Below are 18,626 nucleotides of genomic sequence, written 5' to 3'. Positions count from 1 at the left end.
TAGTAATTACAGGAAAGTAAGGTACATTTTTTTGTTGATAGTGTTGGATTCAAATTTATTTAACTGCACATTAACTGATATTTAAATCAACCATTACTTCTTTCAATTTTTTTCTTACAGACTTGAAGACAGAACAGTCATTTGAAAATATGAAAAAGTGAAAACTGTACTTTTTGAGTAATATCTATATAACACAAGTTCTTGTTTTTAGTATTTAAGAATTCATTTTAGTAAAATAAAAGATTAAAAGAACAAAGGCAGGGCAATAAGAATGTAATTAGGCAAGAGATCGACCACTTAACCAAGATGGTTGTAAAATGACAGGACACTTTTCAATACACACCTAACATTTGTGGATCATGGGGGAAAAGAATAACAGGTCAGTTTCCCCCCAGAATTAAGCTCTATATAGAACTTTCTTAAGAATATCATAAGCAGTTTTCTATAGAAGTTGCTTCTTCAACATCTGCATTCCAGTTCAATAATTCCAGTCACATGATTCTGGGGAAGACTCAGTTCACCTGTCCAGTCCAAGCAGACCCTGATGGTATGTTGTCCAAACCAAAGGAAAACCAGAGAAGAGGTTGATGCAGGAGCTCTGGACTGCTTCCTAGGACACCCTTACCTGCCCCACGCCTGAGTAGAGGTCGTGACCAAGGAGGTGCACAAAGATTGCACCCATCTTTATCTTGTCAGTTAGAGATGCTTTCAAATAATTGTCAATTCACCTATCTCTGAGCCAAGTTAAAAAAAAAAGCTATGATCACCTAAAACAGGGTCCATTGTAGGCTCTCATTATAAAAAAGTAACATTATCCCTGCATATAAAGAAATCATACTCTTTATACGACTGAGCGACTTCACTTTGACTTTTCACTTTCATGCATTGGAGAAGGAAATGGCAACCCACTCCAGTGTTCTTGCCTGGAGAATCCCAGGGACGGGGGAGCCTGGTGGGCTGCTGTCTATGGGGTCGCACAGAGTTGGACACGACTGAAGTGACTTAGCAGCAGCAGCAGCAGTATATAAAAGTGAAAAGCACTCCTACAATTCAGGATTACACACTATCAATACTTTTTTCTATGCAAGAAATTTTATATAGTTCATCATATTCCTTGTAATTTAATATCCTGTTCTCAAAAAAAAAAATAATATCCTGTTCTCATATCATAAACACTTTTTCCCTTGTGAAAGTTTCATATACACTTTTGTATGGTTACTAATACTCTATCATGTGGCTGAAATAATTTAATCATCCCCTTAACCATTCCTTGGGGTTGAGGTTATTTCTTACTTTCTGGCTAGTATAAATGAGTTTCTTTAATGAGCACTGGCTATCCTTGAATTCTCTGCACATTTCTCTAGGGCCAGAAGTATGACCACAGGCCAAGTACCCTGAGCAGAATGCATGTAAGAAAGGAAAGTCATTTTATAGCCTCAACAGTAATGCAAACCCAAAGTTTAAACCCAAAGTTTTTAAATTGCATCATTTAAATTCAGTATTCTTGGTGGCTTAAAATCATATTTCCATTTGATTATATGAAAGATTTCAAAGCATCTTAGCTGTAATTTTAATTTTAGCAGAAACTAGAGAAAATTACTTGAATTAAACCAAACAGATTTGCATCTCTATGAATAATACAGGACACAATTTAAAGTCCAGGATTTTTAATAAATTAAGTAGGAAAGAAAGCTTCTGTTTAGTTATTAACTAAAATAAAAACATAGACATTGTCAAAAATTTATTAACTTTGCAAAGAAAGTTCTCAGCTGATCCCCTTTTATTGGCTCATTTGGCCATTTAACATCTCAATTATTTGCTCAAACCACAGATATCTATCTTTAAAGAGATTACTTGGCATTTTTCAATATCATATCTGTTTCAGTATCTTCCTAATACTTTTACAAAGAATTGCTATTTTCCAGCACCCTGTTACATATATTTAGAAAAAATCAGAATGTTTTCATAAGAAAAAGAGGGAAAATAGTAGACAGATTTACATGTACTTAAATACTCTTATTCTAATCTAAATGGGATTAACACAACTTTAGTAGAAAGCAGTTTATTCATTGAATACCTAAGTAAAATGGAGTTACTTCAATATCAAATCCTATATTGATGAATCTGTAATTTAAAATTCACTTAACACAAAGTTATGAAACTTATGAAAATATAAAGCTTAATAATAGAGTTGAATCCATAAGGCAGAAGTGCTAAAAGTTTTAAATTCTCACATTTCATTTCCTTTTTTACAATTGCTTTTATCTATCTCCATAGATTTTTAACTCTCTCCCCAAATCTCCTTTCAGCACCCCCCACCCAAGCTTTTTGGAAGTAAATTCCATCACCTCACACCTCCTTCCCTAGCAGAGCCTCTCTGCAACCGCTAGCTCCCCTCAACCACACCACATTTTCCAGCCCCAGGCCCTCGTCCCACCACAGGGCCTGGTTCCGAGGTTCCTTCTGGACTGGAGTTACACACACACACACACACACACACACACACCACACCACACACACACACCACACACACACCACACACACACACACACCACACACACACACACACACACACACACACACCACACCACACACACACCACACACACACCACACACACACACACACACACACACACCACACACACACACCACACACACACCACACACACACACACACACCAGTTAGCACTTTTTGTATCTAATCTCAGCTTGAACATGATCTCCTGAGAGGTCCTTTCCCTGAATGCCTGTCTGGGTCTGATGTCCTTCATGTCCTTCATGTGGTCTCTGGCTGTCACAGTTGTCTTTTCACTTCTTTGTAATCATTTGAGTCTCCTCCACAAGGCAGCAACCGGTTTGATTTTGTTCACCTCAGCTGCTCAGGGCTGGCACCAGCCCTGGGACCCCCGAGCTACTCAAACATTTAAACTAATGAATGAATTTTGAGACTTTCTAAATACTTTGCAATCTTTTCTATGATGCTTTTTTGCCCACGGAGATGTGTGAGAGCTTGATCACTTTTTGACAAGAAAACCAGAGGCCAGAGGGAAGACTGGGGACAACAGCAGTGACTGTAGACTGGGGTGGTGTGGGAGGCAGCGCTGAGCTCCTGAGGGCGCTGCGAGTGTTCTTTGTAAAACCTTGACAAAAAATGTAAAAATGCCAAAAAGAATGCTAGGATCAGTTGCATTTAAAAACCATGTAGGAAAACTCTTCAAAATGATACCCACCTAAAGCAAGTCAAGGTCCCAGTCTGATCTTCAAGACCTCATATAGTCACAAGAAGTCTGAGGAGGTCTCGAATATACACCCTGAGTTTTAACTAAGCAACCCAAGAAACCAAACTTTGAGTGTGGTTTTCGGAAACATCAGCAGTGCGATTTTCTAGGAGAGTTGTAGACAGTAGATGCTTTGATTCTGTCGGTGCCCGAGCTCCTCATCTCTTACCTGCTCGGCGCAGACAGAACTGGGCAGTCTAGCCTATGGACACTTGGATGCCTACGTAACAGCCTGTTGCAAACAGAGGGCTGCTGTTTGTTGTACTGTTTTAAATCTTTGTTGTGAATGTCTTAAAACTATGTAAATAGCATTATAACCCAGTATCCTTCTGTACCTAGTTTTCCATTCAGTGGTTTGAGATCTGCCTGTGTTAATATGTGTAGGTCTAGATCAATGTAACTAACTGCAATATAATAGTCCTTTGACTATTTGTTGTTTGTTTCCAAATGATGCTGCAATAACTCACTCTGCAGAGACATCACTTTGCCAACAAAGGTCTGTCTAGTCAAAGCTATGGTTTTTCAGTAGTCATGTATGGATGTGAGAGTTGGGCAATAAAGAAAGCTAAGTGCCGAAGAATTGATGCTTTTGAACTGTGGCGTTGGAGAAGACTCTTGAGAGTCCCTTGGACTGCAAGATCAAACCAGTCAATCCTAAAGGAAATCAGTCTTGAATATTCATTGGAAGGACTGATGCTGAAGCTGAAACTTCAATACTTTGACCACCTGATGTGAAGAATTGACTCAGGGAAAAGACAGCTGATGCTGGGAAAGATTGAAGGCAGGAGGAGAAGGGGACGACAGAGGATGAGATGGCTGGATGGCATCACTGACTTGATGCACATGAGTTTGAGCAAGCTCCGGGAGTTGGTGATGGACAGGGAAGACTGGAGTGTTGCAGTCCGTGGGGTCACAAAGAGTTGGACAGGACTGAGCGACTGAACTGAATGCTGCAATACTCTTTCATGTCTCCTGTGTGTGTGCTTGTCTCTCTAGTTTACTTGACTGCTTATTCTATTACTGAATATATTCTGTACCTCCTAGGTTGGTTGCCTCTGTGTCAGCTGCCTTGTCTAGTCCCTGGACTTTCCAATAAAACTCATCATGGGAAGAATGGGAAACAGAAGTCTCTTTGTGCCCAGAGAACCCATCATCACCTTTCTCTACTAGTTCATTTCAACTTGAAAAAAGCAACATGTACAGCAATGAGGCAAGGTTTGATAGCCCTACAGATCTAGGTTTCAAATTCACGTCCTCTGCAATTAATTGTGGTGGTGGTTTAGGCACTAAGTTGTGTTCGACTCTTGGGACCCCATGTACTGTAGCCCACCAGGCTCCTCTGTCCATAGAATTTTCCAGGCAAGAATACTGGAGTGGGTGAAAATGAAAGTCACTCAGTCGTGTCCGACTCTTTGGGACCCCATGGACTATACAGTCCATGGAATTCTCCAGGCCAGAACACTGGAGTGGGTAGCCTTTCCCTTCTCCAGGGGATCTTCCTGACCTAGGAATTGACCCTGGGTCTCCTGCGTTGCAGGAGGATTCTTTACCAACTGAACTGGGGTGGGTAGGTAGCCATTTCCTTCTCCAAGGGATCTTCCAACTCAGGTATTGACCCTGGGCCTCCTGCACTGCAGGCAGCTTCTTAACTGGCTGAACCACCAGGCCAGCCCAGTTAGTTGTAAGTCTGGGCAACTATGGTTCAGTTCCCCTCTCTGTAAACTATCTACCTGGCAGGTGCCTGTAAGGATTTGAGAAATGACTTATAAGTTACTTGGTTAAGGGTGAGGTGGATGGTAATAAGATATAAGCTTTTTACAATAAGACATAAACATAGAATAGAGACCAAATCATAATTCAGTGATATTATACTTACAAAGCACCAGTGAAAAGATAATTTTTAAAGTCAAATGCGAATGAAGTTATTACAACTTGTAAATAAAACAAATTTATAATAAATTTACAAACGTGAAGTACGGTTTTTTGTTTTTCTGTTAATAAAGCTTTATCAATGAGAGAATTCATATGCCATGCAATTCATCCAACTAAAGCATACAATTCAGTGATTTTTCATATATTCACAGACATGTATAAACACAATTCTGCAAGATTTCCATCATCTTAAGAAGAAATCCTGTACCCATCAGCTGTCACTGCCATTTCCACATCCTCCAGTCTTACGCAAACACTAATCAGCTGTCTCTAGACATTGCCCATTCTAGACATCTCCTATAAATGGGATCACACACGACATAACAACTAGTTTCTTCTACTTACGTTAATGTTTTCAAGTTTGGAGCCTACATCAGTACTTCATTCCCTCTTATGACCAAGTGATAGTCTACTGCATGGATACAGCACACTGTTCGATCCACTGGGGAGCTGATGGACGTCTGAGATGCCTGTCTTTGGCTCTCATGAAAAATGCTGCTATAAAAATTCGTGTCCAACTTTCTGTGTGGACATACATGTTTTATCTCTGAGATATACCTAGGAGTGCCTCTGATGGGTCAGATGGTAATTCCACGCCGTATTTTTGAGGAACTGCCACACTGGTTTCCACAGTGACTGCACCACTGTCCCTTCCCACCAGAGTGCATGGCAGCCCGTTTCTCACATCCTTGTCAGCACTTGTAGTAATGGACCCTTGAATCTGTTCACACCCATTCTCATGGGTGTCAAGTGTCATCTCCTGGTTTTGATATGCATTCCCTTGGTGACTGATGATGGTGAGCATCTTTTCAGGTAATTACTGGCTAATGGTCTTGCTTGAATAAATGTCAGAAGTATACTATCAAATGTCTTTCATATGCCAGGTACTTAGGATCACATTTTTTTTCTTTAGCACCTCATATGACACAGTATTATACTATTTTCGGGAAAATTAAAACTGGAGACATTAAACTGCATATTTGCATTTGAGTTTTATATCCATTAAAAAAAAATATTTATTTGGTTGTACTGGGATCTTTAGTTATAGCATGCAAATTCTTAGATGCAGCATGTGGGATCTAGTTCCTTGACCAGGGATCAAACCTGAGCCCCCTGCATTGGGAGTGCAGCGTCTTAACCTCCAGACCAGCAGGGAAGTCCCTATCAATTCAGTTCAGTTACTCAGTCGTGTCCAACTCTTTGTGACCAGGCCTCCTTGTCCATCACCAACTCCTGGAGTTTACTTAAACTCATGTCCATTGAGTTGGTGATGCCATCCAACCATCTCATCCTCTGTTGTTCCCTTCTCCTCCACCTTCAATCTTTCCCAGCATCAGAGTCTTTTCCAGTGAGTCAGTTCTTCACATCAGGTGGCCAAAGTATTGAAGTTTCAGCTTCAGCATCAGTCCTTCCAATGAATATTCAGGATAGATTTCCTTTAGGATGTACTGGTTGGATCTCTTTGCAGTCCAAGGGACTCTCAAGAGTCTTCTCCAACACCACAGTTCAAAAGCATCAATTCTTCTGCACTCAGCTTTCTTTATAGTCCAACTCTCACATCCATAGATGACTATTGGAAAAACCATAGCCTTGACTAGACGGACCTTTATTGGCAAAGAAGTCCCTATGTCCGTTTCTAAAAGCACATACTTGTGTGTGTGTGGCTTTTTAAAAATTTCATTCTTTGGTAAGTACACTCATGTTTCAACAATGAGTCAATCTGATGAGGCAGTGAGCCTTTTCACAGCAGAGGGCCCCCAGGGAATGCTGTGACTGATCTGAGTACAGCAGGTGTCAGACAGCAGACGCTACCATCCTCTTCACGTGGGAGAGCACTTGCCCAAGGGCTGTGAAGCCAGGTGTGGGCTCCAGGTGTGCTCCCCAGAGTTCCCTGTGCTCCTCCACGCCAGGCGTCCACTCTTGACTGCGTAGTCTGTGTGCACTGAGATGTGCCCAGGAAGATCCCAACTAACAAATGCTGCTGGGGTAAGCAAGATAGGAGAGGAACTTGAGATTATGAGGAGGAAAGTAGCTACATGGATTGAAGGGTCTGGTTTCCACATAAAATACAGTACGCACATCAGATTTGATCTTAAGAAGTGTAAGAATCAGCTCTTAGTCTTTAAAGGGAAGCCTGCAAAAATCATTATTTTATCGTACTGTTTTTATAACCAGAATAAAATGTAACTTTTCGTTAAGTGTGTATTCTTCCTGAACTCAAGCCTTTGGTTCTATTGAGGGATCAGCTGTGTCCCTGACAATTCCTGTGCCGGAAGTCCTCACCCCTGGACCTCAGAATGCATCCTGTGGAGATGGGGCTGTTGCAGACGTCATGAGTGGAGATGGTCGTGCTGGAGCAGGGCAGCCCTTGCCCAGTGGAACATCTGAACAGACACACGCACAGGGAGAACAATGTGTAGGATGAAGGCTGGGACTGTGGTGAAGCATCACCAGCCAAGGGACGCCAGAAACCACCAGAGCCAGGAGAGGGGTGGGAACAGACTCCCTGTCAGGCCCCGGAGGACCAGCCTGACAGCTGGATCTGACTCCAGCCTCCGGAACCATGAGACACACTGAGCCTCACTCAATGGTAGAGAGTCCATTCTTGACTACCAAAATCATTAATCTGTACACTAAGTTTCTTAGTAAATAAACAATTTTGACCATCCCCATCACTGTGTATTTATTTCAGTTAGATATTTACAGATATTTACTGATACAAAAATACAGTGACCAGGCAGACTGAAAGGCGAGGCAATGCCACCCACACTGCAAAACCCTCCAGCTCCTTAAGCTCCGCGTACTTTGCCAAACGCTTTCTCAAAGGCTTTAAATAGTTGAAAATACTTCAACATGAGAACGACCCCAGGGCACCACGTGCACCGGGTGGGCCGCGCTCAGTATCTGTACTTGGTGGAGTAGTCCTTCGGAGACACGACCAGCCCTCGGCCCTTGCGGGCCCCCCGGTACACCGTCTCGATGATGTCGATCATCTCCTGCTTGTCCTCCATGGCCCAGTTGATCTTGTTGTTGTTGCCGGTGCCCAGGTCGATCATGATGTGCTTGTTCCTGTAAGAGGGAAGGGGTCAGTGCTCTGAATCCCTCTGAAAAAGAACCGCATGGAAACATGCCTTACATCCCCACCTCCATTACAGGCTCTTATCAAACATCAGCACGATCAAGAGGATCCACTACGGTTTAGAAGAAAACTAGAAACCATCTAAATACTGTTAAGAAAGACACACATGTTCCTTCTGTGTGCTCTGTAATTCCTTAGGACAAATCACCTACAGGGCAATCAAGGGTCGAAGGACACAGCCTCAGTCACCTGGTAAGCCAAACAGTTTTCCAGGGTGTTGTAGTAACTTACCTGAAAAAGCAATGTGTGAGTTTCTCATGGTGTTCTTGTGAGCACTTAGTGTAAATGTTACTGAAAGTCCTATTGACTGTGAAGTGAATGATATTTTGCATTTCTCGATTCTCCATAGATGGATCTTTCAAGAAGCTACTTTTTAAAATGAATTTATATGTGCACTTCATAAAATAAAGATATTAACCCTTGTTGTACCAGCTGCACTAATGGCTATCGATTTAACTTTCTGTTTCTGACAGGCTATGCGTCTGGCTGCCAGCTGTGGTTTCCTGTTGCAGGCTTCACCTGGGGCTGCAGTGAGGTCTCCTTCTAGTCAGAGTGAGCTTCCAGGAGGCAAACTGGATGTCACTCTCCTGCTGCAAAAACTCGCTTCCAGGAGTCACACCGGCCCAGGAATCCGGGCATCTGGGCCTGGCCCTGCCCTCCCTTCCACACCTGCCACTCCCCACCCCCACCTGTGTCACCCACATCCTTGCAGGTCCCCAGATGTGCAGGCCATTCTGCCCTGTGCCCCTGCTGGGCTCACGCCAAACTTACTCAGCAGCCTCTACACACTCCCCGCCACCTGATGACAATCAGTATTTGTGCCTCTGCAAATACTTGCTGCAATACTGTGACTTATAAGAAAAATATATATGTGGTCACTCAAAAGATATAGTCTCCTATGTATTTGGTTTTATCCACAGTTCCTGGCTCAATACTGCCCAAACCTTTGGAACTGTCTGCAGTAAGAGTGATGGGATATTTGGACTCGGGTCCTCAGTTCCTGAAGACACTTCATGGCCATAAAGCGGAAATGGGTGCCTTGCTATTCCTAGGCACCTCTTCTGTTACAAGGGAGTTCATGTTAACAAAGGCCACTTCTAGATCCTACGATTGCTTGTGGGTGAGGGGAAGCCCCTCCCACCGGCACGCACACATGCTGTCACCTGTCACTTCTCCCTGGTTTCCGGTGCTATCTGCTCTGCTTTGCCATCAGAGGATGTTCTGTGACAGCAGGCACCCTGTCTGATCTGATTCATGTCCCAGCATAGACATAAAACTGAGCAGGACTGTATGTGTATACATATTTGGTGAATAAATTAACCAAAATATTGTTACTACTTGTCTTAGAATTCTGGGTTGCAGGAACAGCAGAAGGCTTTGTCTCCTTTTCTGAGTGCAGCATCAGTTCTAAAATATCAAAATACACACCCAGCCCCAGCACCACTCAACCTCTTTCCCCAGAAAGGCATCTCCTGTCCCTCAAGCCTGGTCACATGCAGTGGAAGGCAGGATCCAAGATGGGAGGACTCTGGGAGAATTCTGAGGGGCACACAGAAAAGACCCAGACTGCCTTCAACAGCCTGACAGTAGGAACATGGACTGGGAGGGGGTGGGGATGCATTACAGGGAGTGGAGGATGTCTGCAACACTCCAAAGTGATGGACGTAGATACCAGCTGAAGACACCTAAGTGTCTAGAAGGCGCTGCCGAGTTTCATGCTGCTTACAGTAAAACGAGAAGAGAGATAAACTGGTGTAAGATCTGTTAACCAGAAAAATTTCTTGGCCTCTCCAGATGGCAGAAGGTGCTGAAATCCAGAAACGGCTGCTCTACTCTGGACAAAGAGGCCACACAATCTTCTAAGGAAACCCAGGAAAGACCTAAAGTCAGAATGTCGAGTCACAGGATGGGCTCTTCCCCAAGGAAACAGCTGTTGGGCAGAGGGCACCCCAGAGCCCAGGACAGGAACCCTACTTGCTCAGACTGAAAGGGAAGACCATGCAGTGAGAAGAGCTGACACAACCCCAAAATGCTGCTGGCAGGAAGCAGTTGAAAAATAAACCGGCTGCAAATGCCCTTCATGAAAAGGCAAAAAATAAAAACCTGCATTGGGCCAGAAGGACGACCCAGTGCTGCATCAGAGCTCCTCCTCCCCAGGCCCCTCCTCCCCATCTTCCCTCCTTGTGAGCCCAGAAGACTGTTTCTCAGGACTGTCCACACTGCGTCCTGGAGGAGGGGCCACAGATAAGGAGCAGCCTCCAAAGCTGGCCAGAGAAGCCTCATCCACACCCGATACTGCAATGGGAGCTGATGGTGGGAGCCGCAGCGGGGGCAGGACATGACTCTCTGCAGCCGGGGGTGGGGGTGGGCCTGGCCTGGCACGCTGCAGTGCACAGAACCCTGTAAGACCCCTATCTCCCACCTGAACCCCCGGAACTGGGCTGCAACGCGACCATGCCCATCATTAGGTACATGATACCGCACAGGGGGGTCTGCAGCTGTTCCCATGGTTACTCATCGGTTGATTTTAAAATAAGGGGATTCTCCTGGATTAAGGGGTTTGTCTAATCCAATCACACGTGCCCTCTGAAAGCAGAACAGGATGCTGGAACAGCTTATGAAAAGAACTCAACTCACTGCTCAGGGTTTCAAAGACAGAAGAGCCTCTAGGAGCAGAGAAGGGCCCAGCAGAAACAGACCTCCGACCTGTGACCACCAGAAACTGGATCCAACCAAAAGCGCCCCTGAGCCAAGTGGATTCTTCCCTGACCGACGGCCTAGACGGGAGCCTAGCCCGTGACTCTGGCCTTCGGAGACCCCACATCAGAACCCTGAGCCTGCCTGGACTCTGACCTACAGACTACCAAGTTTGTTACACAGAACAGAGAGTGAGTACACACCCTGCACACCCCACCCAGACCTCCTCACCCACTAGGGAGCTCTGCTGCTAGAGCTGGCCTAGTGTTTATATTGCTACTTACTAACTTCTGGAGTAACATAAGAAATTCTGATAGACAAGTAAAAACAGTGTCATATGGTGATTTCTTTCCAAATTAAACCTTCACAACAGAAATTTTTTTTTTCACTCATGCTGTTACTTAACTTTATTACAGAAATAGCAAAAACCGTGTTTATATCTGCATCAGACTCCTATGTCTAACCAGTAGCTACTCTGCATTCTCCATTCATGCAAAGTTTGTAAATCATAGGTGTAAATTCATTCAAAGTCATCAAGGAGATTCTATTACTTGAGCCAATGATTGATTGACTAGGGTCCACAAAAGAATTTTTCAGCTGATGAAAGATCTTTTTATAAGATTTTGTATTTATAAGCAAACTAACGAAGTACAGGTTTCCCTCTTGGATATCACAAAAGGATGCTAATCAGTAATATATTTAAAAACTGAGTTACTGTAAACACATTTTTCATCAACAGATTAAATTTAAAGGTATCTTAAATGTCAATAAGAATGTCCTCCATTTAATTACACTTCACCTAGGTCCCTGGGTAGTTATTTCAAAAGGGTAATTTGTTACTGAGTAAATGGTAAAACTGGAATTGTTACTTTGAAAATTATTTAAAAGATCACATTAATTGCCTGGTGATACAAACTGTATTATGATATGACCACATTACAACTTCCTTCTAAAGATATCTTGATTGCATTAAACGCCCAGACCATCTTTTCAATTTAAATAACAACTTTAAGATAAGTGAACATACCTGAAGAAAAACATGACAGTACACGGATCATATAACTCATACATTTTGTTGAAGTCAGGTACTTCTGTAATATCCACAAGATAAATAACTGCAAAATTTTTAACCTAAAAGTAAAGGAGATGGGAGGGGGGGGAGAACTGAAATAACACATCAACTTTTTTTCTGTAAAAGCACAATAAAAAACAAAAACAAAAGAATCTGTGTATAACAGGACAATTTTCAAACTAGCTCTGCAACAGGTTTTCCCAGGCGAGTTGCCATGTGGGACATCACTTCACTAGCATCACAGTCCTGAGCAACTGTCCATTAGCATGCTTAACATCTTCCAGCCAGCAAGCTATGAGAATCCTGCAGGAAAAGTCCGCAGACACATCACTCATGCTGGTCCAGTAAAATGCTACATGAACTTTTACGAACATTTAACTGTATGTAGCAAACAAATGCTTTAAAATATGCCCCTGGAATCCAGCCACACACTCCCCTCTAACTTAGGTCTGGACACCTGCACACACTAAGGGCCTAACAACTCAAATCATATTGTAGGTAACAAATGTTCTTTAATTTCTCCCTTAATTGCAAGTCCATCACAGAACATTTAGAAAACCCAGAAAACCATAAATAAAATTACGTCCAATCCCAACACCCAGAGATAACTGCTGAGAAGATATTTTTACTATATTCTTTCCCACTTTTTCTGGTCTATATGTTTATGCTGTTCTAATAAAATGTGATCATACGGTGATCATACTACAATATTTTGTATCTCACTTTAATTATGAGTGTCCTCATATAAACTGTATACTGTATATAAGAAAACAATCAAAACAAAACATTATGGCTACTTAACAGTTCATCAAATGGCTATGCCATTATTTTACCATTCTTCTGTTATTTTTTTTTCATGAATATAAATAAAATTTCATTAATATCATTATTCACATATGAACATTATTACCCTTACATTTATATACATATTTCATTATTTCTTAAGGATAAACACCTAAAATAGAATCTTCAGAACAAAGGACATGACATTTTAAACGCTCCTTATAATTTCTGTCTCAGTGCCTTTTAGAAAGCTTATACCAACTTAAAATACTGTGGGTTGAATTATGTCCTTTTACCCCAACAAGAAAACAAACTGAACCCCTGACCCCTCGTTCTCAGAAGGTGGCCTGACCTGGGAACAGGGTGCCTGCAGAGCTCATCAGCGAAGGTCAAAAGAGGTCATACTGGAGTCTGAGCCATGATCCAACCTGGCTGGTTGAAACAAGCCAAGGGAGAACACAAACACGCCAACTGAACCCAGAGGGCTAGGGAAGGCACCCAGAAGGCAGGGAGCACCCCAGGAGGGGAGACACCAGGATGGGGAGAACAGCAGGGACTTTCCCGAGGGAGCATGTTCTGCTGACACCCCAGTCTCGGACTTCTGACCCTCAAGCTGTGAGGCAACACATTTCTCTTGTTTTAATCTGCCCAATTTGTGATGCTTTGTTATGGCAGCCCCAGGAACAGCACAGAAAATGCATATTTCTTCCTCCAAACTAACTCTAAAAACCTGACTGTAATTTACCAGTGAAATAGCATGCTGCTGCTACTGCTGCTGCTGCTAAGTCACTTCAGTCGTGTCTGACTCTGTGTGACCCCATAGACGGCAGCCCACCAGGCTCCACTGTCCCTGGGATTCTCTAAGTAAGAACACTGGAGTGGGTTGCCATTTCCTTCTCCGATGCGTGAAAGTGAAAAGTGAAAGCGAAGTTGCTCAGTCGTGTCAGACTCTTCGCAACCCCATGGACTGCAGCCTACCAGGCTCCTCCATCCATGCGATTATATGGTTTAATACTACAGTACAAAAACTGAGGGATTAAATGGTACAAGACTGACAGAATACTGGTAACTGCAACAAGTATTAAGTATTAGGTATTAAGTCTACTATACTCTGCTCTCTATTTTTGGGAATATTAAGAAATATTGACTATGGACATTAAACCACCACCTTCCACAAAAAGGAGAGAAGGAAGTTTACATTTCACGAGCACGCCTTTTGCTGACAGGCGTCAGTGCCGAGGTAAGGGAAGAAAAGGAGTCTCTCTGAGCCTCTCCCACATCCCCTCTTCCTGGTGTGCACACAGAGACGGAGGACTGCTGAGAGCAGCCACTTGCTCCGCTGCACAACTGCCTCCTGGCAAAAGTTACCCTGCTGGTTTATAAGTTCTGGTGGTTGTGGTTTAGTTGCTAAGTCGTGTCAGACCCTTGGAACCCATGGACCGTAGCCTGCCAGGCTCCTCTGTCCATGGGATTCTCCAGGCAAGAATACTGGAGTGGGTGGCCACTTCCTTCTCCAGGGAATAAACCTAGGTCTCCTGCCTTTCATAAGTCCTGCCTGCATCTAGTTTTACTAAGCAGAGATATGTTACTTCTCTCATTTAAAAAAAAAAAAAGATACTACAATGTAAAAGTTAGGTATTAACATCACAGTATAACCAAACACACACACACACACACGCATAGCTTCCTAAAGCATAAAATGACAACTCAACGATGTACAACTTTCACACTGTGAATGTTGGTTTTACATGAGACACTTAAAAAAGGTCTCATTTTCTTTTGCCTCCAGTGATGAGTAAGAAAACCGTAGCTCATTCAGAAGTCAAAAAACAAATGACACTACAGTCCTTCATCATCTATTCCTTCCACATAAATCCCATCAAGATAGACGTGAAGCCTCACAAGGTCAGGGACCACACCTGCTGTCTTTTCTGGTGGTCCTCAAGTCAATCAGGACCTGACATACCTGGGGCACCAGTAAATATCACTAGTTGAATGAATGAACTTCAGAAATACACATATATTTCAAAACTCAGAAAATGTTTTATTGTCACTATGGACTTAATTACATAACCCTGAGTTCAAACAGACCTGCCTTAAAAGACAGTCTGTTCTTCCTAGAGGTGACCTGACAGGTCCTCTAGCCCTGCAGCACCAGCTGGCCTCTCTCTCAGTGACAACACAGCTCCACAGTCCTGCACGCCACTCAATGCCACTCACGCATGTCACTAAGACCGAAGGCTGTCAGTGTCGCCTTCCACCTTCTCTATGAAGCTCCTCCATTAGCTAAGAACCCACCTAAAATTCTGGACAAATGTTCTTGACTGTCAATCGGTACTATGTATTTTTGAAGTATCGATTTTTACATTTTTAGATAGTTCCTTTCAAAGCCATCAAAAAACTGCATAACTTCCTTTTCTCAAACTATTATTTGCCCTGATTGGTTACTGGTTCCTACGAGATTTCTCAATTGAGCATAAGTTTCTGCAGATTCAACCTACTTTATGACATGTTTAAGAAAGAGCCCCAGAAGTCATTCCTAAATAATTCCATGAATACATTTACCTTATATACAAATTAGAAGGTCTGACTATGAGATAGTATCACTGAGGTTTTGCATATTTTAAATTCTACTGGTATGAACTCTTTAAACATACAAGAATTAAACATCCCATTTATTCTTACACATAATGGGACTTGGTCACAGTGCTGCCAAAGTACACTCCTCCAAAATGGCAAGACAAAATAGTCTTACCTTGAAGCTGTGCATAAAATCACCCACTAATCAGAAAACTTTATTTTTTTTAATATTTATTTCTATTTATTTATTTTGCTGCCCCAGGTCTTAGTTGTGGCACCTGGGAGCTAGTTCCCTGACCAGGGATTGAACCTGGGCCCCCTGCTTTGGGAGCCTGGAGTCAGGGCCACTGGACCACAGGGAAGTCCTGGAAACTTTATTTTGATAATAATTCTACCAAACTCCAGACATCTGTAAGATCTTTCAACGTATCTCTATGTTTTCAGTACAGGTCAAAACCAATCCAGCATGAGGTGGGGTTGGAGCTGCTGAAGCAGTGAGTCAATAAAACACATTCCAGGAGAATAGTATAATCAAGTCCAGCCTCAATGTTGGAATTTTACTCACTTTAAAACAGCTGGGGTATCCAAACAGAGCTCGTAACAAGATGAGGAAGATCTCCCATTATCTGCCATTTCTGCAGAGGGAGATAGACAGTTAAATTGTTCTTTATACTAAAACCTTAAATTTCAAAAATTCCTGTTGAACGTCCCCAAAAAGGGCTTCCAGAATTATAAATTCATATTCTGCCCTTATACTAAGCAGAAAATAAAACATTAACAGTTTTGTAATGCATTTCAAGTTTGCATTTTTAATGACTATAATATTACATAGTATTAGAAGTTTATTAAAATAGAAATCCAAGTTCTGGATGAATGAAAAAGAATAACTTAAAAGACCAAAGAAAAATACTCCAAGTGAGCCCAATTAAACTGTTCTTACCAACAGTTCTAGTCCAAAAAGAGCATACCTACTAGCACTACAGCAATTTGGTCTCTGACTGCTACACAGGGATTACAAAAGAACAGTTCTGATGAAAGTCCCTAAAAACTTACATTGACACAAAATCTGTCTCCTAGCTAAGAGTATCTTGCTGAGTTTTGCTCAGATATGAACAGCAAACAACCCTCACGCCTCTGCCATCCTAGCCTCGTGCTGAGGGCAACCGGGTCTGGACATCCCCTGGTGCTTACACTCCACCTGCAAGGCAGAACCCAGAACACACACCTAAGTTACGTCAGCGTCCACATAGCAGTGATTCGATTACTGGAACAGGGTCTTCATCCGTCATCACTGACTTCTGCAGTCTCTGCCCTTGACCACTGCGGCTCAAGTCATGGGGAAATGACTTCTGGGCACCACTTCACTCCTGACCTCTGACCTGACGGGGAGGACCCGACTGGCAGAACCCTGCTCTCCTGAGTTCCCCAGGCATCTCTTCAAGCTCCCTCAACGCCTTGGCGTCCAAGAGGAAGAGGAGGGTAAGGTTATCACCACAGACTCCTGCTCTGACTCGGATCTCACTGAAGGGATTCGGAATTCCTGGGGGAGCTTCTGGACCTCATCTCAGATCTGCAGAATCAGACTCTCTGAGATGCACTTTCGGTGACAGACACAGAAGGATGGTCCCTAATGTTCACAGTGCCACTACCCCGACCTCACTCTGCCTGTCCTACCAAAGAGGAGACAGTGAAAACTACTGACGGCAGGTCAGACTACTTTTCGATTCCTAAATACAAACTATATCCTTACACCTGTTACTCTTTACTCAAAGGAGTTATTTTAACCCAGCCCATATTAGCATATCTTATTCCTGTGAAATAAATGATGACTTCAATGTTTCCCTTATTTTTATACTCTTTAATAAAATGAATAACCTCTCAAATTAACATTGAATATTAAATTTTTTATTATACCCTAATATTTTTGCCTCTTGCCCTATTACTACAATTGCAAAATTCTAAATCAAATTTACCTTAAAATACCCATGAGACAATTACAGAAAGAGAATTAAGCCCTAGTTACTCAACAGCGCCCTACAATTGCTCTTTATTGTCAGCAAACGGCCACAGACAACCCCGTGTACTAAATTTAAGGATTAGGAAAACTAGTTCTAACATTACAGTTCTACTTTTTCCCAATGTTTCCTACATTGGAATCACTCTAAGCTATAAATCAAGTCACTTACAAAGAGCGCCCTGGAGAAAAGAAGGGACTCAAAGAAAAAGAAGGGAATTTACTATGTTGTTACCATAGATGTTCTGCTCAATACATACAACAAATAAACACGGTTCCAAAAAAAATGACAAGTTTTTAAAACTAAGCCATTCAAAGTAAGCTCCTACACTCAGCCAAATTCTGCAAACATGTTTTGCTCTTGGCACTATAGATGTAAATTTTTGAAAACACCTTATGAGTTAAAATCCCTATAAATTAATAAGAATCTTTCACTTCTTCAGGGAGAGACATCATGAACCTCTTAAAAATGTGAAAATCTATGGAAACTTCTGCCAGTAAGGATATAAGTTATTCTGACAAATTTCAGGGAGCCCATCCTCATACCCCAAGGTACTTCTGTGAATCCTACTGCTTCTCTGTAACCGGTAAACTGGCTGTACTTTTCATTCTTACCGGCAAAACAACAGCAATCCAACAGGATGCAAACACCAAACCGGGCGGCAGGACGCGACGGGAGGTGTGGCTGCTTTACCTTTTCAGCAATGCTGTACAGAACCTCATCCATCTTCATGCAAGTAGGGTCCCAGTCGTGCCCAAACCGAATGACGACCACGCGGTCTTCTTCCGAAAGGATGGCCTGATCCACCTGCCAGCCATTGTGCAGGTGCGGGAGCATGTACGACATCTTGAGCCGACAGGTCTGCGGGGGAGTAGGGGGAAATCACCGGCCAGCTCCTCCCAGCCCCCCCATGGCACACCCAAGGAACCCCCCGCCCCAAGGAGCCTCACCACGGAGCCCCTCACGGGGTGTCACCCTGCGGGGCCCCCACCCCACGGAGCCTCACCACGGAGCCCCCGGCCTACGGGGACTCACCCCGAGGGGCAGTCGATGCGCTGCCGGCAGGGCCAGGCCCGCGTCTACCAAGTTCCGACCCCGATTCCGCCACAGGAACGCCTCTGCCCCCCGG

At 43.1% G+C, this 18,626-nt stretch overlaps 2 protein-coding genes across 8 annotated transcripts in view; one reads left to right on the top strand and one right to left on the bottom strand.

The window, feature by feature from the left end:
- Window positions 1-10,608, top strand: part of HSBP1L1 (heat shock factor binding protein 1 like 1) — a 22,830-nt gene extending 12,222 nt beyond the window's left edge. For 4 of the 7 annotated variants that reach the window (XR_009492673.1, XR_009492672.1, XR_009492674.1 and 1 more), the window contains one exon: window positions 121-5,252. Coding sequence is in view for 1 of the 7 variants with exons in the window: in XM_059881002.1 (XP_059736985.1) it covers window positions 8,824-8,884 (61 nt within the window). In the remaining 6 variants the exon portion in view is untranslated. Of the gene's footprint in view, window positions 1-120; window positions 5,253-8,823 lie in introns of those variants that run through there. The other 3 variants (XR_009492677.1, XM_059881002.1, XR_009492676.1) reach the window with 2 other exon arrangements.
- TXNL4A (thioredoxin like 4A) lies at window positions 7,869-18,626 on the bottom strand (the record flags this gene model as incomplete). Its single annotated transcript, NM_001076060.1, is given in 4 exon segments — window positions 7,869-8,280; window positions 12,075-12,178; window positions 18,191-18,358; window positions 18,533-18,626. Coding segments are annotated over 3 exon segments (429 nt in total). The 3' UTR covers window positions 7,869-8,108.

This window comes from Bos taurus, chromosome 24 (genome assembly GCF_002263795.3).
Source record: "Bos taurus isolate L1 Dominette 01449 registration number 42190680 breed Hereford chromosome 24, ARS-UCD2.0, whole genome shotgun sequence".
Lineage (NCBI taxonomy): Eukaryota > Metazoa > Chordata > Mammalia > Artiodactyla > Bovidae > Bos > Bos taurus.
This window is presented reverse-complemented; position numbering and strand designations above follow the sequence as displayed.